The following is a 23,652-nucleotide window of genomic DNA, read 5'->3' as shown; positions in this document are numbered from 1 at the left end:
TTTCCCTCTTGTTTTTGAAAGATAAAAGTTTTCCAGTAATTTTCTTCCTACTCTGTAACATCTACATTTAACAATATTAATTTCTTTCTGTGCAGATTGGAAAGGTCACAAACCAGGCTTACTGAGCAGCTAAATGGGCACAGAAAGAATCCCAAATACTAGGGGTTTTGTCAGATTCAAAATCTATTTTAAACATAATAATGTCTTTTCTCTTAGTACAGAACTACCATTTCTATCTCAACTGTTTGTCTTTGGGTTAAGACTTTAGAAATCTGTGATTGCATTAAATTCGGCTAAATAGCAGCCTGGTATCCCTATGGTTTCCAACTGCCATCAGATAAGAGGCAGCCAGCATTCAAGTCAGCTAACAAGCCTCTCTCTTTAGCTTCTAACTGAGAACTAGATATACTGGAGATTTGTTTTCAAAAGGGGAAATTCCCCAGTAGCTTAACAAGACAGTAGTTGTGGTGGTATAGTTTTAGGACAGGGGAGTGTTTAATTTTCTCTACCCACATACCCTATTTTACCTTTAAAACTGGACCACTACCTGCCTTTTAAGCTAGTGGGGAATTTACCCATTTAAAAGAATTCTCTCCATAGGTGCAAACTATGAAGGAAGCAGCAGGGCTCAAGCCACCCTCATGGTTTCCCTGCAGGGGCAATGCCCCCTCCGGGCTGCTCAGGCTGTCAGGTATCAAGTTCAGTCAGTCCTGTTTGTCCCTGTAGTAACTTAACAAGTTCCTAGGAAGTACAAAGCTGATTTTGTTTGTTTTTGTAAAGAAAAGAGGGGGACCTTCAGTGGATAATACTGTCTGTGAAGAAACAGCAGAAAGAAAGAGCATGGAAGTGGGGGAGGGAAAGATGAATCCATCTAGCAATCAGGAGGCCTCAGTGGCTGGACTGCAGAATGTATTTCCTGTAGCCTGCAACACAAACTCTGATGTAAGTACAGCTAGATTCAAGCCCAGTAGCACTTTGAGGCTAAGAAGATTTTGAGGTATAAACTTTGGAGAGTCAAAGCTCCCTGCATGGTATCTGATGAAGGGAGCATTGACTCTCAAAATCTTACACCCCCAAAATCCTGTTGGTCTGTAAGGTGCTACTGGACTCAAATCTAGCTGTTCTACTAGGTAGCTACCCTCTGAAACTATTTGATGTAAGTAATGGATAAAGAAAATTATGGTTTAGCTTCACAGATTCAGATACTAATAATTGCATTATTACTGTGTGTTGGTGGCCCTCCCTTAGAGAAAGAAGTAGTCCCATCGCCATTTTATCTTTAGCTAAAGGTGTGGAATAGCATTACCAAGGACCCCCTTCCTACCTAGATGTGTGCTGTCTGCCCTGATTCCATCCTGTCTAAATTTGCCTTGGCAGCCATGTTGGGAGGTAACAATGTGTTGCTTTGGAAAAGGTGAGGTCAAGGCTCTCCTCAGGCTATGCTAATGAGCGGCCAAAACCATGGGTGGGAGATTGATTCACTGATGGTCCATCTGCATGCCCACTCATTGCAAAGACAGACACCCACCTTGGTCTATCAAGGTAGCTTCATCAACAAACACAAGTCCTTCCTGAGTACAAAATCTAATTATTATCAAGCAGCCTGGTGAGCTGATTACCTTTAGCTGACTTTCCCTGAAAGTAGGGCTGCCAGGTCCCCCGGGAGGGCAGAGGTTCCCCTGCTCAAAGGTCCCCCAATCTGCCGGTCCAGATCAGGCCGGCGGGGGGAACCCCGCTCCCAAAGTGCCTGGTTCGGGCCGACATGCCTGGCGCAATGACGTCACCCGGAGGCACATCGCTGGCTAATGCTCTAGCAATGAGCCTGAAAACTCTATGGGACCATAGAGTTTCCAGGCTGATTGCTAGAGCGTCAGCTGGCGATGTGCCCAATGTGATGTCATCGCGGTGAGAGAGCGCTTCATGTGTACGTGAATGTCCCAGGCCGGGACCAGCATTCCCCCACTTTTAACAGTAAGTGACTTAGCAACCCTACCTGAAAGTCTCTCAGTCTACTATTTGAGGCATTATGTCTTTGAAATGCTATAAATATCAGTGCACGGCCAGCCAAAACTGTGCAGTCTCATCCTCTCTACTTGCACAGAGGCTGCCAGCTCTGCCTCTTTTTTCCCCTCTGGGACTTTGGAATATTTTGTTGCCGCACAGTTGCATCCCCCTACTGCTTTACCTCATTTTTTCCTTGGGATCTTTGGAAGTTCTGCCTAAAACCCTTCCTCTCAACCTGTGGATCACTGAGACAGACAACTTACTGGGAGTTAAGGTGATTTTGGTATCCTCAAACCTGCATCTTTACAGAAAAAGAAATGGAGGATATGGGAATATTTCTGTCTTTAGCCATGTGTGTGGGGAGGTGGAAGAGGCTCGTGGCTCAAATGCTGAAAGTTAAGGTGATTTTGGTATCCTGGAACTTTCAGTTTTAAAGAAAAATAAATGGACAAGGTGGGGATATTTCTGTCTTTAGCCATAAGTGCCGGGGGGGGGGAGGCCTCAAATTCTGAAAGTTAAGATGATTTCTGGTATCCTGGGACTTGCAACTTTGGGGAGGGGGGGAGAAATGGAAAAGATTTCTCTTTTTAGCCATTTTTTTTTATCAGTAGGGGTGGCAGATGAAGCTGGTTACCCAAATATGGAAAGTTAGGTGATTCTTCTATCCTGGACACTACTTCAACCAAACAAATGCACCATATTTTCAGATCTGCATATCTGAGAAGCCAGTATTTTACTCTGGATTCTGAAATGCATTTGGATATTGTACTGAGTATCCAGAGTTCAAATCTCCACTTACCCACAAAGCACACTATGTGAGCTTGAGCCAATCACACACTCAGCCTAGTGTGAGGGAAAGAAGGAGGGAGAGGGAGTATTTCCTTTCATACATGAATGGTTTACTCAAATTGTCTCAGTAAAGGAATTCATGACATCTTTTCCCTTCTCTTACAGAGTCCTTTTCCTTTGACTGAGATTCAGATTATCACGAGTGGGGGGAAATATTTTTAAAACTTCATGATTAATTGTTGATGGTATATGGTGTTTGGAAATTGAAATTCAATACAGATTACAAAGTGTGGGCATGGGCCAGGTTCTGTCATGTCCCCGACCCCCCCTCCGGGAAATTGAAAAGTCTATATCCCTGCTAGTTTGGTCACTTTAGATGCAATTTTACATACAATCTGTAACTTTCTATGACTGAACTAAGTTTAACCTAGTCTATGTTTGGATGAAGACCAGTATACATAGTTAGAAACGTGTTTTTAATTCATTAAAGCTAATTAAGAATACTGCCCCTTTTTCTGATATAATAAAACTTTATTTTGGCCTTGAATGCGAGCATTAATACTCAGAATATTGATCTGACTAACTTGCTTTGGTTCTAAATGCCTTTAAATTAAAAGGAAATTCTAGTGTCATGAGACATTTTTCATAGAATGGGTAGATTCTTAATCACAGTAAATTCATTTGCTAAAGAACTTTAGTTACAGTATTGTAGCATATTTTTCTCTTCATATTATGTGTAGATATGCTTTCATAGTTGAAATTGCATGTTTTCAGCATATATATGAACAGAAATACATACATTGTATCACATGGACTGATCTATATATTTTTCACTTACATGCAGAATATTTTTAACATTTAAGCTAGCTTTAACTAGGCCTTAGCTACAGGTCTACGCTATCACATTAGAAGTTTGCGTTCTAACTGAGGAGGAGAAAATATTTAAAATTGCACATTTGGTCATATGTGCCCTAGCCATTGGGGTTAATGGCTTATAGGCACAATGATCCTTGAACAGGCAAGCATCCAAACTAGTAAGCCAGTACACAGATAGCAGAGCAGCTGATGAACGGGCAGGACAGCAGTCAAGCTAGTGAGGAAGTAAGCGAATAAACAGGGATGAACAGTCTAAGAGCAATTAAGTTGCTATGCAAGCGGCAAACTTCCCAGACTGAGGTGCTAAGCAAGAGTCCGACGTGTACAACAATTCACACAGTGCAGACTACACAGGTGGTGTCTTGGTTCCTCATTCTGTCCTTCAGTAAGACACGTGCTGTGGGCTCCCTTCAGTTCCCACATACCCCGACACACAAGCAGAAGGGGCTTCAGCTCCCCCCCTAGCACCATTTCCCCAATCTGAAATGGTCCTGGGGGCACCATTTACTTTATTTATTTAAATTTGAGCTTCTGAAAGTCTCATGCAAAATATATTGGCTTTGTTTTAGGACACTGTATTTGCTACACTCATCAAATTTGCTCCCACACCTCCCCCAGGGAACAGATATCACAGCAATTTTTCAAGTCATGCTGCACTGAATATGTTTGAGTTTCAGGAACTGTAGACATGCTGACCCCTTGACCTTATGGTGTTGACAGTCTGAAACCCCCAGTGTGAAAGGATTAAATCAGGCTGTGGGGAGAATTGGATTTACAGTTCATTTGTAAGTCTCTTTCTCCTTCTCTCCATGCCTTTCTCTATCAACCAATCAGTTTGTCTTGAATGCCTATTCAAGCAGTAAGGCACAAAGGAGATCTAACAGGTAGGCACTGAGAAGTACTAGAGTTCAGCACTCCTGACATTGTTGGCCTGACACTAACACAGATTAAGAATGAGTTATACAGAAAAAGAGGTGATTTTCAAAGAGAGTCAAGACCTACATTGCAAAAATGGAACTTAAAAATGGAGCCAGTTGCTAGCAGATGAACAAATAGAAAATGAAAGCAGTGATACAGCAATAATGTTAACAGTCTAACTTTCAAGCACTCTGTATAATTTTAACTATGGCTACATTTGCTGTCACACAAAAACCCCACATACACCTATTTTGCTTTTAAAGAAGTCTTTTGGGCTATCTATGGATTGTTATAGTTCCCTGGGATTCTAAACATGTGTGTGGTTTTAAACTTCCATTCACCTGGTCAAATTAAACAACAACTGACACATTTATTAAATCAAATTTACAAGAACAGGAAATTATCTTCTAGACCTTACACTTATCATTAAGAAGGGTTATGACTTTGCAGGAATCAGCTGAAGAACTACCACATTACCCATCAGGAAGAAGAAATGCATCATTTTACATTTCCCCCACTATATTCTACAGCACTTTCATTAATAATAAACTTGATGTCAAAAAGGGAAAACTTTGTAACTATGCCTATTGAACAGCACAATGACCAGTTTTGTGTTTACCTTACTATACAAAGAAACTCTTTACAACATCCAGGCAAAATTCAGAATGTATAAAGCAAGGCAAACACTTATCTATAACCAGCTTGAATTGGGGCTGTGCTCATTCTTGAGCATAGCAAATGTCACATAGTTCCTAGTGTTGCCAACTTCCAGGTGGGTCCTGGCAATCTCCCAGAATTACAACCTATTTCCACATTACAGAGATCAGTTAACCCTGGAGAAAATGGCTACTTTGGAAGGTGGAATCTATGGTACTGTACCTTGTTGAAGTCCCTCCTTTCTCAAACCCTCCCCTCCCCAGGTTTCACACACACACACACCCCAGTTGATAATGATTAACTCAAATCTGGCTGCAAGAGCCAGCTAAGCTGATAGGTTGCTAATTGGTTTCCTGACATAGTGGGAGGGAAATTCAAATTTAATGGCCACCATTTAGAATTAATCAATGTCTTGTCAGAGGAAACAAGCCAGGCATTTAAGACTCCAGCAAAAATGATAGGAATAGTAGGAAACTGTAGTTTCAAGTTTCCATACAATTGTTGTAAGTGCAACTATTGTCCTAAAGTTTTCTCACTAGCAGATTGTGGGGGCAAATACACATTAATCATAATTAGATGCAGTTCAATGAAATAAATTAAGACAGCCACACAGTTCTGTCCTGGGCCAGCCTGGTTTAGCTGAGAATCACTCAGCTGTTGCTGATGACATCCACATCAGCACCTCTGAGGCTCAACCAGCTGATGCTGTCAATGACCCGGAGATGGCAGAGGCAGGTCCTAGTGACTCAATTGCCGAGGACAGCATGTGCTCCAGCCCCATGAGCATTGGGAACAAGGAAGAGGTAACCCAGAGAGGCAGTGTCTCAGCAACCCAAGATCTTGGGGAGACTTCACAGGCAGCCTTGCCTCCCCTTTCCCCAGAACCAGGGGAACGCAAGCGGAGGTGGGCATGCTTGGAGCTTCTTGAGAGGAGGTGGAGCACGCGCCTCACTGCCTGGTGACTGCCAAATCAAGAGGAACACCTGGGGTTAATGAGCCAAATGGATGGCTCTCTCACAAGCAATGAGACCCAGCTGTGAGCCATCAATAAAGGATGGGACTTCAGATGGGGGAGGCATGGGAGCAACTTGTCACCTTTCTAGAGATGTGTGACCACATCACCCAGGCCTGTTCCTGTCTGCAACTCCTGAACCTTTGGCTTCGACCCCAGACCTGTTTGATTACACCTCTTGGACCTGCTCAGACTCTGTTTCTTGGACCCTTGTGTATGACTCTTGGACTGAACGATCGACTTTGTGCTTCTGGTTAGTGATTCTGTCTCATTCCCTTGGTCTTGGCTGAGTCTGTTCTGACCCAGGACAAGTTCCTCTGGGCATAGAGTAGGGTTGCCAGGTCCCCTGTGCCCACCTAGGGGGGTGGGGGGAATAGGGTTGCAAAATCTAGGTGGGGAAACTCCTGAAGATTTAGAGGTGGAGCCTAGGAAGGACAGGGACCTCAGTAAGGTAAAATACCATACAGCCCACCCTCCAAAGCATCCATTTTCTCTAGGGGAACTGATCTATGTGGTCTGGAAATAAGCTATAATTCTGAAGGATCCCTAGGTCCCACCTTGAGGCTAGCAGCCCAAAATAGAGGCCGAGGCCTTCCCTTGATGTTGACTCCTGGCTCTGGGATTCAGAAAATTAGTGCCTCTGAATGTGGAGATTCCCCTCAGTCACCATGGCTAGTAGCCATTGACAGACTTATCCTCCATGAATCTATCTAATTCCCTTTTAAAACTGTTAATTCCTGTGGCCATCACTATATCCTCTGGCAGTGAATTCCACATTTTAATCACTCTGTGTAAAGTAGTATTTCCTTTTGTCTGTCCTGAATCTACTGCCCATCAGCTTCACTGGATGTTCTCAAGATCTAGTATTTTGGGAGACAGAGAAAAATTTCTCTTTGTCAGCTTTCAACACCTGATACATAATTTGATAAACCTCACAGAGGTGTCGAACTCATTTGTTATGAGGACTGGATCTGACATAACTGTCACTTTGTCAGGCCAGGCCATGAGTGTCATAAAATGGAATGCCAAATACTGGAGATAATAAACTTACTTACTACTACTAAGGAAGAAGAAAAAATACTGGAGATAATAAACTTACTTACTACTACTAAGAAAGAAAGAAAAGTACTGGAGATATAAACTTTATACATGACACAGACAAACCCAATTAATGATATTATTTTTTTACTCAGAATACAAACAAAAGCAATTGATTCCTAGGAGTAAAAGCAATTGATTTACCGAGGAATCCACAAAAGCTCCAATAAATGTATTTAATCATATGTAAGATTAGGTTTTTCCCCAAGAGATACCATAAAAGGAGGGGTATCTTACATTTCCATACAAATTAATTATGTTTTGTGTGTATATATAGCACCTTTAGGGGATGAGTCATCATCCTCGCAAGTAAATAAGGTAATTTTCCAGCCGCACCCCCCCAATACAGCCAGCCTCAGCAGTTGAGCGCAGCTACAATCTGTCTCTTGCTCTTTGTTTCCTCTCTTCCCTCGTCCTACCTCTGAGGATTTTGAGGAGGCGCACTGGACTTCCCCCTCCATCACCCCATCCCCAATGACAACAACAACCCTGTGAGATGATCCAAGATGAGCAACTGGCCCTGGGTGATCTAGACAATAGGTTCCTAGCTCAGGAGGGAGGGATCTAAACCTGGATCTCCCAGATTCCCCCCCACCCCCAGTTCTCATTTCTCCTGCATTCCCCACAGAAGTGGCAGAACTAAGGGGAAGGCCTGATGGAGAGGCTGTTTCTGAAACCTCCAAGGGGTGCTTGTTGTACTCCCACACCCCCTTTTCTTCATGGGCTGAGAACAGGTGTGGGGGAGAAGGGAGGTCGCCATCCCCCACCCTCTATGACACTCACTCTGCCTCCCGATTCCAGCTTTTCAGAAGTGCGGCAACAACAGCTGAGCCCCTTGGACATGCCCCAGGCCATATTTTTAACCCCCCTCCTCTATCATGTCCACCCCTTAGTCGTCTCTTTTCTAAACTGAAAAGTCCTGGACTCATCAACCTTTCCTCAGAGGGAAAGTGCTCCAACCCCCTAATCATCTTGGTTGCCCTCCTCCATACTTTTTCCAGCTCTGCAATGTCCTTTTGGAGATACGGCGACCAGAACTGTACACAGTATTCCAAATAAGTCTGTGCCATAGATCTATACAGGGGAATTACAATATCGGTCATTTCATTCTCAATCCCTTTCCTAATAATCCCTAACACAGAGTTGCCTTTTTCACTGCTGCACCACCCCACTTTCATTGAGCTATCCACTACAACCCCAAGATCTCCCCCCCTCAGTCTCAGCAAGTTCACTCACCAACACTGAACTTCATTTAGCCACATTGTCGCTCACTCACCCAGTTTGTAGAGGTCCTCTTGGAGCTCTTCACACTCAGCTTTGTTTTTCACCATCCTGAATAATTTGGTTATCACCTGCAAACTTGGCCACTACACTACTCACCCCCAATTCCAGATCACTGAGGAATAAATTAAATAGTACCAGCCCCAATGCCAATCCTTTTGGGACCCCACTGCTTACTTCTCTCCGTTGTGAGGGCCGTCCATTGACCCCTACCCTTTGCTTCCTGATGTTTAACCAGTTTTTAATCCATAAGAGAACCCATCCTCTTATTCCATGACCACTAAGTTTACTCAGGAGTCTTTGGTGAGGTACCTTGTGAAAAGCCTTTTGAAAGTCCACGTGTATTGTCTACAGAAAACCCAGGCAAGCCACAGTTAATCAAGTTCCCAAAGTGGGTTTAACCAAAATATAGTAAGAGATACCTCTGCCATGACAGAGATTCCTCTTGAGGGTTGCAAAAAGTGTCACAAGAAAAAGTAAAAAGTTCCCAAAATCCTAGCTCCAGTTCAGGGTTCGCTCCACTCCTTCAAGCCTCCAATGTCTCTTTCAACAAACTTCAGGCAGATCCAGTGCTGCCATCTTCCCATTGGGGCGGGGAATCCCCCCGGCTCTTGTTTCCAAGCGGTGGGATAAACAAAAAAAAAATCTCTGTCAGGCCAACAGCATTACATCACTTCCAGGTAGAACCTGGAAGTGATGACACATTTCTGGGAATCACCAGAAAACATATGGCTTTACCTCCCCGCTCTGGGTTGGGAAACACCTGGGGATTCTGGGGGTGGCGCCTGAGGAGGGCAGGGTGTGGGGAAGGGAAGGATTTCAATGGGGTAGAATGCCATAGAGTCCACCTTCCAAAGTGGCCATTTTGTCCAGGTGAACAGGTACCTGCTGCCTGGAGATCAGTTGTAATCCCAGGAGATCTCAAACCCCACTTGGGGGCCGGCAACCTTTGGCATGTCTCAGTTAAATCAGGAAAGAGGCCTCACTGACGCAGTGAAAAGGCATTTGGAGAGAAGCCTGGAGTTCTTCCAGAATTACAAATTATCTCCAGACTACATGGATTAATTCTACAGAGAATACAGAGATTTTAAAAGGCAGTTTTAGAGGGTGGACACTATGGTATGACATCCTCAATCCAGACCCTGCCCTCCTCAGGGACCACCCGAAATTTCCAGGTATTCTGAAAAATGGATCTGGCAACCCTATTATGCCTGCCAAATCCTCACATACAAATTGTCCTATATAAAATTACCAAAGATGTAGGTATATAGCTCACTAAACCAAATGTTGATTAGAAAGCAGCATTAACAACAACAAAAATAACAGAGATTTGACCTGCTATTCACATTTGCTGCAAAGGAAATTTTACAAGGCATAAAACTACACATAGCTCACTAGATAATTATTACTAATCCAGAGTATCATTATACTCACTAGTTTTCTAAATATTTTTACTACATTCTTCACTGCATACAATTCTGGGAGAATAGAAAGAATGCTAAATAGGGAAGGAAAATTGGAAAAGCAAAGGAATAGAGAAAAGAGAGGTGAGGTGATAATGAAAGGAATAGAGATTATAGGCTTATTTTTCCTAAATTATTTTTTTTATTTTGTCTAGTTCAGTTAATGTATTTTCATGTTCTACATTAAAAGATTGAAGAGATAGGGAGATAAAATACATCCTTGTCCAACACCTTTGCCAGTTTCTACCATTCTGTTTCTCAGATCCTGCCCTAACAGTAGCTTCTTGTTCCAATTTTAGGTTGCAGCATCCAAACAATCAGATGTTTTGGCACACCCATTTTTTTTAAAGCCAACCATAGCTTTTCATGATCCACAGAATCAAAAGATTTTCTGTAATGAAACACAAGCTGATTTTCTTCTGAAATTCTCTCATATGCTCCAGTAAACAACATAAATTTGCAATATGATCTCTGGTGCCTCTTCCTTTTTTGAACCCAGCTTGATCATATGGAATTTCTCATTCTGTATATGATAACAGTCTTTGTTGTAAGATTTTGAGCATCACTTTACTCACATGAGAAATTAATGCAATGGTCCAAACGTTGCTGCAGTCTTTGATGTTTCTTTTTTTTCAGAATTGGAATGCAAATTGAGCATTTCCAGTCTGTGAACCATTGTTTTATTTTCCAAATTTGTTGGCATATTCTTGTTAGAGTTTGATGTACTCCATTTCTGTGGTTTGGAATAGCTTTATCGATATCCCATCTACTCCTAGTAGTTTGTTTCTCCTAATTGCTCTCAAGGCAACTTTCATTTCACTTTCTAAAATTGCAGGTTTCCCTTCAAAAGATTCTAATGTATTTCATTGTTGATGTTTCAGCATGCCTAACCGTGTTTTAAATTTCCCTTTGATTTCTTGGATCTTGTAGAGCAGATTTCTTGTTCTTTGTTGTTGTTGTCATCATTGTTGTTATCTTCCCTTTTTTTACACTGGTTTTTATAATAGTTATCTTTGTCTCTATGTGCCAGTTGCTGGTACACTATTGAAGCTTTTAATTCTCTTTTTGTCACCTTTTAATTTTGCTTCTTGTCTACTTATAGCAATTTTAAGAGTTTCATTAGTCAACCATTGAGACTTTTCATTCCTTTTGGCTTCAGGAATTGTTTTTGCACATTTGTTGATGATATCTCTGTAGGGTTGCCAAATCGACTTACGTATGCCAGCGGGGGACTTTGTGCTGGCTCCCGGTGCGTGCGCGCCGCATGTACATCACAGGTAAGTGACGTCATGTTTTCCCCTCAAATGGCTGTGCCCCGCCCCCAGCGTGCCCGGCGTCATGACGTCACTTCCCTGTGACGTGCACGCGGGGGTGGGGTTTCCCCCGGGGCCCGATTCCGCGGGGGCGGAAATCGGGCCTCCAAAGCGGGGGGAAATCCGCCCCCTGGGGGGATTTGGCAGCCCTATATCTCTGGTTTCAACCCATAGTTCTTCTGGTTCACATTCACTTGAACTTAGTAATGCAAACCTGTTCTTTATATGGCCTTTAAAGTCTTCTGGAATGCTGTTCAGATTGTACTGTAGCATTAATGTTTTGGTGTTTTTCTTCAGCTTTATTCTAATTTGTGATATTAACAATTCATGGTCTGTATACCATAACCTGTTCCTGGTCTTGTTTTAGCAGAGAGAATAGAGTTTCTCCATCTTCAATTTCCGATTATGTAATCTATTTGATTTCTCTGTTGGTAATCCGGTGATATCCACATATACCATTTGCATATTCGGTTGCCTGGAACATGTGTTTGCAATGAGCAAATTGCGGTCTTCACAGAATTCTACTGGTCACACTCCTGCTTCATTTTGTGCTCCTAACTTCCAATAGTATTTTGTTTCCTACTTTTGTGTTCCAGTCACCTATGATTATCAGCACATTTTGTTTAGGTGTGTAATCAATTTCTTCCTGGACAGGTGCCTAAGAGCTTTCAATTTCTTCCTCATCAAAATCTGTAGTTGAGGTGTAAACTTGAATGATTAATTCAAATATCCCATGTTTTATATGAAAGTGTACCACAGAGTGATATCACCTTCTCTGACTGGTTCTTATAAGGCTGTCCTTTTGTTGGCTCTGCTTAATGACACTGGGTGGAATCCAGAATAAAAAAATCAGCAATGGAATAGTATATATTATTAGGAGTAAAGCCCATTGTGGAAATAAATACGAGTTCTAGAAAGAGTCTCTGGGAGAGTGCCCCAGTCTTGGGCACTGTCAGGAGGGCTCAACGGGGGCCCTCCTGCCATCCAAAGACTACAATGGCCGTCAAGCGGCAACCCCCTTTGTGGCTTTAAAGAAGGGACTGGGATCCTGCCAGAGAGACCCGCCAGGGGTGGCCCAGTCATCAAGGGAGGTGGAAGGGGCCACAGCAGAGGATGGCGCAAGCAACAAGGAGCTGACTGGGAGGTGGAAGGGTAGGGCAAGTTCACCCGGGGGTAGGAAGACAGAGGGAACCTGGGCATGGCTCTATACCTTTAAGGCCTGGACGGGGAGGGACCCAGGGAATTAAGGAGGAAATAAAGGCTGTGGCAAATGAAAGCTGAGGAGGAAGTGCAAATCCTGGAGCAGAAAGGCAGAATGAGGGAGCCAAGAGCTGTTGCTCCTATCCACTCAAAACTGCTAGCTCAGGTGAACCCAGGGAGGACGGGTGAGAGAAACCAGTCCCTCTGATTTCTGAGGCAACCAGCTGAGTGTGTTTCCTCACCCTGGACACTGCTTCCCATCCAGATGAGGTTCCTAAACAAGCGAAACCTGACAGGAACTCAGCATCAATTTGCTGTGGCGACCTCAGCAGGATATAATGACACAGAGTCCACCTTTTCTCCAGAGGAACTGATCTCTGCTACCTGAAGAGCAGTTGTAATTTTGAGTGATCTCCACCCCTCCCCTGGACACTGGCAACAATGGTTTCCCAGGAGGAAATGGTTGGTTTGGAGGGTGGAGTCTATGGCATTGTACCTGTCTGAGGTCCCACCCCTCCTCAAACTCCAACCTCACCAGGCTCCACCCCTCAAGTCTCCAGGAATTTCCCAACCTGGCATTGGCAATTCTATCTCCCAGCCAAGCATCAACCTGCCGTTATCTGCCCCTCAGTCTTCAACTTTCTGTCTCCCCCCCACACCTGCAGCCTCTACTGTGCTCTGAAGCCCTGACTGCTACGTCACATTGGCTGTCATATGGAGCCATCTCAGCAGGGTATAAGGACACAGAGTTCACCATTTTCTCCAGGAGAACTGATCTCTGCCATCTGGACAGCAGTTGTAAATCTGAGTGATCTCCAGCCCTCACCTGGAGACTGGCAACAATGGTTCCCCAGGAGGTTCCCCAGCAGGTTTTCTCTGCAATGGGGACCAAAGCAGCTTACATCATTCTCCTCTCCCCCTTTTTGCACAACAAACCTGTGAGGTAGGTTAGTCTGAAAGTCTGTGACTGGTCCAAAATCACCCACTCAGCTTCCACAGCAAGAACCTGGGTCTAGCAGACCCTGCTCTGAAATGCTGACTGCTAAGCCTAGGGTAGGCAACCTCCATGTGGAGTTTGAAGATCACCAGGTATCACAACTGAACCCCAGAGAATAGATATCTCCCCCCCCCCCGAGAAAATAACTGCTTTGGAGGGTGGGTTCTATCGCATTCTGTTCAGCTGAGGCCTCTCCCTTCCGCTAACCTTGGCTTCCGTAGACTCTACCATTTATGGGTGCAGCTGAGTTCTAGTGTTATGGAAGACGGAGCAAAAGTTTATCTCCACGTGTTTCTGTCCACTTCCTTTACTCCATACATCATTTTATACACTCCTGTTGTGCTCCCACAACCTTAGCTGTTTTTTCATAACTGAATAGCCCTGAGAATTTTATAATGTAAACAAAAATATTTAATAATATAACAAAAAGTAAGTCAGGTTTTCCATATCAGGAAAGAATTCTGCCATTTGCCACTAGGTTCATCTTTATAGATGTTACTAGAGAGGACATGGTCCTTTTAGGATGAAGTATACTTTCTTAAATTTGATTCATGCTTTTCCCAATGCATGTTATTTTAGCCACTGTCTATTTGGCCTCCTTGTACAGGCAACCATGTGCTTCTGGGCACGAAAATGTCTTTTTGAGGACTTCAGGGATACCAACTCCAAAAAGGTATTAAAAATGTACATTCACATTTATAGACATGCCCATTAGCTAATGAGGCTGTGCATATCTTCAGCTGGCAGTTGGACTGCCACCACCAACAGCTGATTTCTCAACTTACCTCACCATTCTCCAGTGGCTGGATCTTGGAATAATATGAGGTGCATATAACTTCATCATCTTTTGCATATGATGGAGGTCCAGTACGAGGAGGAATGTTGTAACGAGTAAGACATTCTGTGTCTGTGATAGCATGGTATTGCCAGGGCTGATAGTTGACACCATCCAATGAACGCTCCAAAATCCAGTTTCCAGGTCTTGGTGAATTAGCTGATTTTATAATGACATAGGCAATCTGGAACACCTGGAAGAAGGCAAAGAATCCATTACAATAACATGTCTCTCTATATTTTCTTTTCCTTTTTTCACTTATTGGCATGCAGAGGTGATTATACAGAATGGTAGCTTGATATTATGGATTGGCTTCAGCTGTGGCTGCAAAGCAAACTGTAATTTACACTTTGGTAGTCACAGCAGTATCCCATACGTGAGATGTGAAGCTGAAATATCCTTCTCTTCTCCTTTTCCCATTGAAAGTATTTCCCTATGGGAATGTACAGCAACTACAAGCCTCTTCCACTGTTCCCAGGTCTGAGACTGATAACGGGCACATATCTTCTACTGACCATCAAAAGTAATTAAAAATCTAAATTGCACTATCAGTTTATTTATTCATTGAAAACAATTCTACAATTGAACAGCCAGCCATAAACAAAGAAAGAAAAAAATCAAATAAAATTGACTTTAAAAGCACCAGCAACTTAAAGAAAACAGCACTATAAAATGCCAGTGAGAAAGAAAAATAATCATCATCGAGGGTACCAATAATCCTGAACTACATGCACCCTGAAATTAACAAAAACTCCTTTCTTGACACCTACAGTTTGAGATTTGCAGTCTTTGAAAATTCAAAGTGGCATTGCTCTGATGAGACTCTGGCACAGACTAAATTGCACATCAAATGGGAAGAAATGGATGTAAGGGAGTACACCATCCACTGACCAAATCTTAATTCCTTACCCAGGATTAACATAGAACTGCCCTTATCAATACACTGGTAAAAATATACTTTTTGCAGGCCAAGAAGTTCTTCAGCAAAGCACAGATCAATTTTTAAAGAAGATAAAAACAAGTCCCATCATTTAATGCAACACATAGCACTGTACAAATTTATGGAAAAGCAGAGCACACCTCCTCCAAATCTGGACATCTTGAGAGCTATTACTTTTTTTCTCCCAGATATGAAAGGGTATTATTTGCAGAAAACTGTGTACCAAGATAGTTTAACAGTAAAACCAAATAAATCTATTGTAGCAGCCACCCATTTTCACAATTTTGCTAGTATTTGTAGCTGTCAGGTATTGACACACAGCCAAACCTGTACATCTATGGGCAAAAGCATACACATGTATGTCACATTTGAATTTAATATCACTTCCAACAAACTCAGGGCGGCACAGATAGAAACATCCTATTTTAACATCATAGCAGGTTGACGAATAATGTGACTTGTCCTGAACTTTTCAGTGAGCTTCACTTTAATCCTTTGAACTTGAGCCATGATGACTCTCAACAAACTTCACAGGCTCTATATTTTGTAGATGCTAAGATCACGTCCTCCCTCTCATGGATCACTGCCTTGTTGCGGCGAGGGGGCTTGCGTGGTTCAATGAGGCTGTGGGCTATGCCGTGGAGGGCCACCCAGGACAGACAGGCCACAGTGGAGAACTCAGACAAGATGTGATCCACTGGAGAAGGAAATTGCAACCCACTCCAGTATCTTTGCCAAGAAAACCCCATGGACAGTATCAAAAGGCTAAAAGATATGACGCTGGAAGATGAGCCTCTCAGGTCGGAAGGTGTCCAATATGCTACTGGGGAAGAGCAGAGGGCAAGTACAAGTAACCCCAGAAAGAGTAAAGTGGCTGGGCCAAAGCTGAAAGGACACTCAGCTGTGGATGTGTCTGATGGTGAAAGGAAAGTCCAATGCTGCAAAGAACAATACTGCATAGGAACCTGGAATGTAAGATCTATGAATCAAGGTAAGCTTCACATGTTCAAAAATGAGATGGCAAGACTGAACATCAACATCTTCGGAATCCATGAACTAAAGTGGACAGGAATGGGCGAATTTAACTCAGAGGACCATTATATGTACTACTGTGGCCAAGAATCCCATAGAAAAAATGGTGTGGCCTTTATAGTCAACAAGAGAGTGAGAAAGGCAATAATGGGATACAATCTCAAAAAATGACAGAATGATCTCGGTCCAAATCCAAGGCAAACCATTCAACATCACAGTAATCCAAGTCTATGTCCCAACCACTGAATCAGAAGAGGCTGAAGTGGACCGGTTCTATGAAGACCTACAACACCTCCTAGAATTAACACCCAAAAAAGATGTCTGTATCATTAAATGGGACTGGAATGCTAAAGTAGAAAGTCAAAAGGTAACCGGAATAACAGACAAGTTTGGCCTTGGAGAACAAAATGAAGCTGGGCAAAGGCTAACAGAGTTTTGTCAAGACAACACACTGGTCATAGCGAACACCCTTTTCCAACAACCTAAGAGGCGACTCTACACATGGACATCACCAGATGGGTAACATCGAAATCACACTGATTATATAGTTCGCAGTCAAAGATGGAGAAGCTCCATACAGTCAGTAAAAACAGGACCTGGAACTGACTGTAGCTCACATAATCAGCTATTAATTGCAAAATTCAGGCTTAAACTGAAGAAAGCTGGGGAAACCACTAGGCCATTCAGGTTTAACCTAGATCACATCCCTTATGAATATACAGTGGAGGTGAAGAATAGGTTTAAGGGACTAGATTTGATAGACAGAGTGCTTGAAGAACTAGGGACAGAGGTTCCTGACACTGTACAGGAGGCAGCAATCAAAACCATCCCAAAGAAAAAGAAATGCAAGAAAGCAAAGTGGCTGTCTGATGAGGCTTTACAAATAGCTGAGGAAAAAAGGAAAGTGAAAGGCAAAGGTGAAAAGGAAAGATTTACCCAACTGAATGCAGATTTCCAGAGAACAGCAAGGAGAGATGAGGAGGCCTTCCTGAATGAACAATGCAAATTAATAGAGGAAAACAACAGAATAGGAAGGACTAGAGATCTCTTCAAGAAAATTGGAGAAATCAAGGGAACATTCCATGCAAAGCTGGCCATGATATAGGACAAAAACGGAGAGACCAAATAGAAGCAGAAGAGATTAGGAAGAGCTGGCAAGAATACACATAAGAACTATACAACAAGAATATCAATGTCCTTGACAACCACAACAGTAAAATCACTGACCTCGAGCCAGACATCCTGGAGTGCAAATGGGCCCTAGAAAGCATTACTAACAACAAAGCTAGTGGAGATGATGGTATTCCAGCTGAGCTATTCAAAGTCTTAAAAGATTATGCTGTTAAAGTGCTGCACTCCAGATGCCAGCAAATTTGGAAAACGCAACTGTGGCCACAGGATTGGAAAAGGTCAGTTTACATTCCAATCCCAAAGAAGGGCAATGCCAAGGAATGTTCTAGCTGTCATACAACTGCACTCATTTCACACACTAGCAAGGTCATGCTTAAGACCCTACAAGCTAGGCTGCAGCAGTACGTGGACAGAGAACCATCAGAAGTACAAGCTGGGTTTCAAAGAGGTAGAGGAATTAGAGATCAAATTGACAACATTCGCTGGATTATGGAGAAAGCAAGAGAGTACCAGAAAAACATCTACTTCTGCTTCATTGACTATTCTAAAGCGTTTGATTGTGTGGACCACAACAAACTGTGGCAAGTCCTTAAAGAGATGGGAGTACCATACCACCTTCACATGTCTCCTGAGAAACCTGTATAAGGGTCAAGAAGTGACAGAATGAGACATGGAACAACTGATTGGTTTAGAATACGAAAAGGAGTACAGCAAGGATGCATATTGTCACCTTGCTTATTTAATTTATATGCAGAGTATATCATGCGAAATGCCAGCCTGGATGAATCACAAACTGGAATTAAGACTGCTGAGAAAAACATCAGCAACCTCAGATATGCAGACAATACCACTCTAATGGCAGAAAGTGAAGAGGACCTAAAGAGCCTCTTGCTCAGAATGAAAGAGGAGAGCACAAAAGTTGGCTTGAAACTCAACATAAAAAAACGAAGATAATGGCATCCAGCCCCATAAATCTTTGGCAAATAGAAGGGGAAGTCATGGAAGCAGTGACAGACTTCACATTCCTGGGATCCAAGAACACTGCAGTTGGTGACTGCAGCAATGAAATTAAAAGACGCCTGCTCCTTGACAGGAAAGCTATGGCAAACCTTGACAGCATAATATAAAGTGAAGACATTACACTGCCAGCAAAAGTATTCCCAGTAGTAATGTATGGTTGCGAGAGTTGGACCACCGAGTGCCGAAGAATAGATTGGTGCTGGTGAATTATGGTGCTGGAAAAGACTCATGAGAGTCCCTTGGACTGCAAGGAGATCAAATCCGTCAATCCTAAAAGAAATCATCCCTGACTGTTCCCTGAAAGGCCAGATACTGAAGCTGAAGCTCAAATACTTTGGCCAACAAATGAGAAGGGAGCACTCACTGGAGAATACCTTGATGCTGGGAAAGATTTAAGGTCAAAGAAGAAGGGGATGGCAAAGGATGAGCTTGTTAGACAGTGTCATCGATGCAACGAACATGAAATTGAGCAAACTCCAGAGGACGGCGAGAGAGCCTGGTGTGATGTGGTCCATGGGGGTGCGAAGAGTCAGACTCGACTGTGTGACTGAACAACAACAAAATCACTTCCTAGACTGTTGCTGGTAGAACCTGTAATAAGTATGATCAGATTTTATTACCATGCAGATTTTTTTTTTAAAAAAAAATGGACAAAATGTATAATAATATACATTTCGATGACAGGATTCAAAACAAAGATATTTCAATAGATACATTTTTTTTTTTAGGTTGAAGTCAACTCTTGTGAATATATGCAAGAGGACCCTGAGAAGAATATTTAACAAGGACTGTTGAATTTCTTGGCCCAGGCACAGATCTCCATACCATGTTTTAGAGATGACCAATCCATGAAGAATTTTCAGTCCACGGATTCATCACCAACACTACCCCTGTTCATAGGCTACAGTGAATGCATGTATAATTTGTGGACAGAGTACACTTGATTTTTCCTTATATGTGTGTTGAGTAATTTTCATGTTATGTTCAACACATGTACAGCTCAATGTGTGATTTAAGCACCTTATTTATCCAGGTTCTGGTCCTCAGTTTCATTTGTAATGTGAATACACTCTGGTACTTTCTTACAAACAGATGTACACACATACATGCAAGATGTACATGCACTCACTGTACCTGGCTTCTCCAGGTAATTCTGGATTAAAGGAGCAAATATATCTTCTATTATAATATGGGTCTCCTGGAAAACAACAACAACAGAGACTCACAAGAATTCACATTTCCTAATTTGAGATTTTGACATAATGTAAAAAGGAGGTCAGTGTTTTTAGCTATGGATAGAGAATATGAAGTGATAGAATTTTTTACTGTGAGAAACCAAAAGACAATGTTCCATATAGTTAGTTAGTGGAAACTTGCGTTTCCAATGGACCACTGCCAATTCACACCAACTGAAGTTCTGGAACATTATAATTACAGAGTGGAACAGATGAAATAATTAAAGCTGTTTTGTGTTTTTTTCATGGATCTTTGGCAGCTTTTTTAGCATTGGCACTCAAATGAATAAAGAAGGAAAATGGAGATTTCACACTAATACTTTGCTACTGTGACTAAGTACTTTGGGGTTTCCCAATAGGAGATTCTGGGCTTAGTAAAAGGGAATTTAGCAACAGCTAATGTTTGAGTTTTTGCTCTGGTTTAACACCATGCTTGAGAAAGGCACCCGGCTTATGCCTTCGCTCTTCAGATTTCCACAAAGGAAAACAGTGTGCAGTTTGGTATTGCATAAAGCTGTGCCATAGAGCATTTCCTATTATTAACTGTCCCTGTCTGCTAACCGCAACTTGCAGACATCTAGCAGCAAGCAGGCAATTAAGCTCTCATGCATATTCAGGGTGGAATCCATTCACATTTTTAACTAAGCCTGCTGGAAAAGAAAATGGCTGCCATCACAATAAACTGGACTGACCATAAGAAGAGTCTACCTGGATCTGGAAAAAAGTCCATTTAGACCAGTATCCTGTCTCTAACCATGGCCATAGAACAACACAAGTGGACCCAGTAATTTGTAAAGTCAATGACACAGGAAAGAATTACTGTACAGTAATTCTTTCCTGTGTCATTGTCTAACCATGGCCAGCCAGATGCTTCCAGGAAACCCACTAAAGAAGATGTGAAGGCTTCCACTATTGTTTGCTCACCAGCAAGTGAAAATCAGAGGCACACTGCATCATAGTACCGTATGATACCAAATGGTCACTGATCATTTCTCGTTAAAATAAAGAAGCCAAAATGGCACATATCAGCTTACTTCACAGGTGAGTAACTGACATGATATCTGATCACCATGGACATTTTGAATCACTTTAATCCTATGGTTTGTGGCATTGTTTGCACTGATAAAACTCTGGGTTGCCCACAGTCAAGCAGGCACAGGAGAGGACAACTTGCTGACAACACAGATAATGAGTTTGAAAATTCTGGCTAATCATGGATGGAAATTCCCCACACCTGAGCACAACAGAGTGTCCCCAAATGTATGTCCCCAGAAGAGAAAAGTCTTACTCCACTTCCCATGCTAGCCCAAACAGAACAACTTCTTGAACCGGTCAGGACACCAGAAGGCTGGAAGAATTATGCAGGGATTTCCTGCTTTACATTGATCCTGCTAATTTTGCAGTCAAGACTTCAGCAATATATAGACAGAAGCATAGGCGTAATCTTCAAGGGGGCTCGGGGGTTGAGGCTATCCCCAAAATTTTCCAGGGATGAATGAGTCCCCCCCCAGGGTGCCAGTGCACCAATTTCCCACCCAGTGCAGGGCTAGTGGGTCCTCCCCCTGCCTGCACTAACTATAAAGTGGCTGCCCACCTTTCAGCAGAGTGGAGCGACTTCAGAGCTGCTGCCGTCGCTGCCAAAACCCAAGCCGCCTTCTCACTGCGCTGCTGCACCCAGCCATCCTTTTTTTTTTAATCCCCTGCAAGCAGGGTAGCTTTATTATTATTTTTTGTTACACCTAAACACTACAGAAAAGAAGAAAAGGGAGGGAAAAGTTACCCCAGGATAAAGAACAGCAAATAAAAACCCACACTATGACTAAAATCCCAAGAGAGAGGGTTGTTAACAGTTAGTATTCTGTTAGTATTCAAAATTAAAAAGTTTTTCGTTTAAGTCAATGTAATCGGAAATTAGTAAGTCCATGTTAGTGTCTTCTCCGTCATCTTCTGTGTGTGCAAAGAGTTCTTTCATCTTCATCTCTGTTTGCAAATTTCAAGTCTCCAAAGAGTTACTTTGGTCTTCTAAGCCGCAAATCATATGTCTCTTTGGCCTCGCCACCTTTTGCTCCTTGGTCGTCGTCCCTGTCCTCTGTGATGGCTGCTCCGCCCTCTCCTTCTTGCTGTTCTTCCTCCTTCGATACGAAAAACCGCTTCAACCATTCATCTGCTTTAAAAACCGAGTCAATTTTTCCCCTTTTGTCTCTGTATTTAAACACGACTCCCTCCGGGAAATTCCAGGAATACGGAATTTGGTTGATCTGCAATGTTGAAATCAGCTCTTTGTAGGCTTTTCTTTTCTCCCGAACCTCGAATGGAACATCTTTTAAGACTCTGATAGTTGCAGTTCCCAGCTGCAGGGGATTAGCTATTGTTGCTTTAAAGATATCATCCCTCATCTGTCTTCGGAGAAACTTAACGACAATTTCACCTGGCAGGTTATTCTGTTTTATGTATTTTGAGTATGATCGATAGACCAGCTTGATTTCAGCTTCTGCTTCTGCCGCTGAATAGCCCACCGCCGGTGCGATAAGCTCTGCCATCATCTTTTTCAAGTTTTCTCCTTGCGATTCAGCTATCCCCTGGAATCTGAGTGTCTTGTTTGCTTTTTCCATCTGCAGGTTCAATAGTCTGCGTTCCTGTAGATCTTGTCTCTGTTCTAGCAGACCAACCTTCTTTTTAACTTTTTTGGTGTCGTGCACTGTCTCTTTAATTTTTTCATCTGTTTGGATCGACTTTTTGTCCAGCTCGGCAATCTGCTGCTGTTGCTTTGCTAGACTTTGGTTGGATGCGGTCATCTGCTGGTTAATACCATCGAGTCTTTCGTTTATTGGCTTGAGCAGGTCCGATAGCATAGAGAGCAAGTCTCCTGACTCCTCGCTCCTCGAACTCTGACCGCCCCACCCAATTTGTTTGCCTAGCTTTCCTCGCGAGGCCATTTTTCTACTTTGTTTACACTAGAAGACCAACTTCACTCTTCTTCGAAAAAACGCTCAAGTTTTTCTGCAAACACAGCTAAGTCTCTTATGCACTTTTGCAATTCTCTTCTCTCCCCCCCCCCCCCATTTTGTTAGAACATTTCAGTTTATTTACGCCTGGGGATCTCCCCCGACGACACTTTCCGGAAGGTGGGGGGGGAGGACTCACTTTTAAAAAAAGTTTTTTTGCTTGGTTCGTTCTCCGATTCATTGCCCGTCTGCGTCCAGACTCCTTGTAACTTCGTTAAATCGATAACCCTCGCTGCTTGTCCCGGTCGGCATCGGCTAAGCTTGGTAAAAACCGAGCCTCACAGGGGGCGGACCGATTGGGGCAAAGGAGCGCCTCAATTCTCCGGCATTGTCCCGTCAAAGAGGTCGCCCCTCCAGCGTGCACCCAGCCATCCTTAAGGTCCTGGAGGGGGAGGTAGTAGAGCTGGGATCAGAGTGCGCCTGAGTGCCAGTTGGTGGGAAGGATGGAGGTTGGGGAGGAGAGGTGGGCAAGAATGGAGGCGGGGGAGGTCAGGGAGCCTTGGGCTGACGATGCAGCTGACCGGCGCTCCTCTGTGGCCTCCAGTTGCCAGCACTGTCAGCAGTGAGTAACTCACTTTCTGTGCTGCAAGGAGCACGTTATTCCAGCAGCACAGAAGATCCTGGGGTTCGCTTTCTCCTGCAGTCAGCGAGGGGGGGCTTTCTCTCTCTCTCTCTCTCTCTCTCTCTCTCTGTGTCTTTTTCTCTTTTTTTTTCTCTTTCTGTTGAGGTGTGTGAGAGCTGGAAGCAAGGGAGCTGCTTCCCCCCCACATTCCAGCCAGACCTTCCTTCCTTCCTTCCTTCCTTCCTTCCTTCCTTCCTTCCTTCCTTCCTTCCTTCCTTCCTTCC

At 43.1% G+C, this 23,652-nt stretch overlaps 1 protein-coding gene across 1 annotated transcript in view; it reads right to left on the bottom strand.

Moving 5' to 3' along the window:
* Positions 1–23,652, bottom strand: part of LAMA2 (laminin subunit alpha 2) — a 755,002-nt gene that overhangs the window by 511,372 nt on the left and 219,978 nt on the right. Inside the window, exon 4 of the mRNA XM_015416769.1 lies at positions 14,394–14,636. Coding sequence (XP_015272255.1) covers positions 14,394–14,636 — 243 coding nt within the window. The remainder of the gene's footprint in view (positions 1–14,393; positions 14,637–23,652) is intronic.

This window comes from Gekko japonicus, unplaced genomic scaffold, assembly GCF_001447785.1.
Source record: "Gekko japonicus isolate JY-2015 unplaced genomic scaffold, Gekko_japonicus_V1.1 scaffold92, whole genome shotgun sequence".
NCBI lineage: Eukaryota > Metazoa > Chordata > Lepidosauria > Squamata > Gekkonidae > Gekko > Gekko japonicus.
The sequence above is the reverse complement of the archived record's forward strand: the minus strand, read 5'-3'. Positions and strand labels throughout refer to the sequence as shown.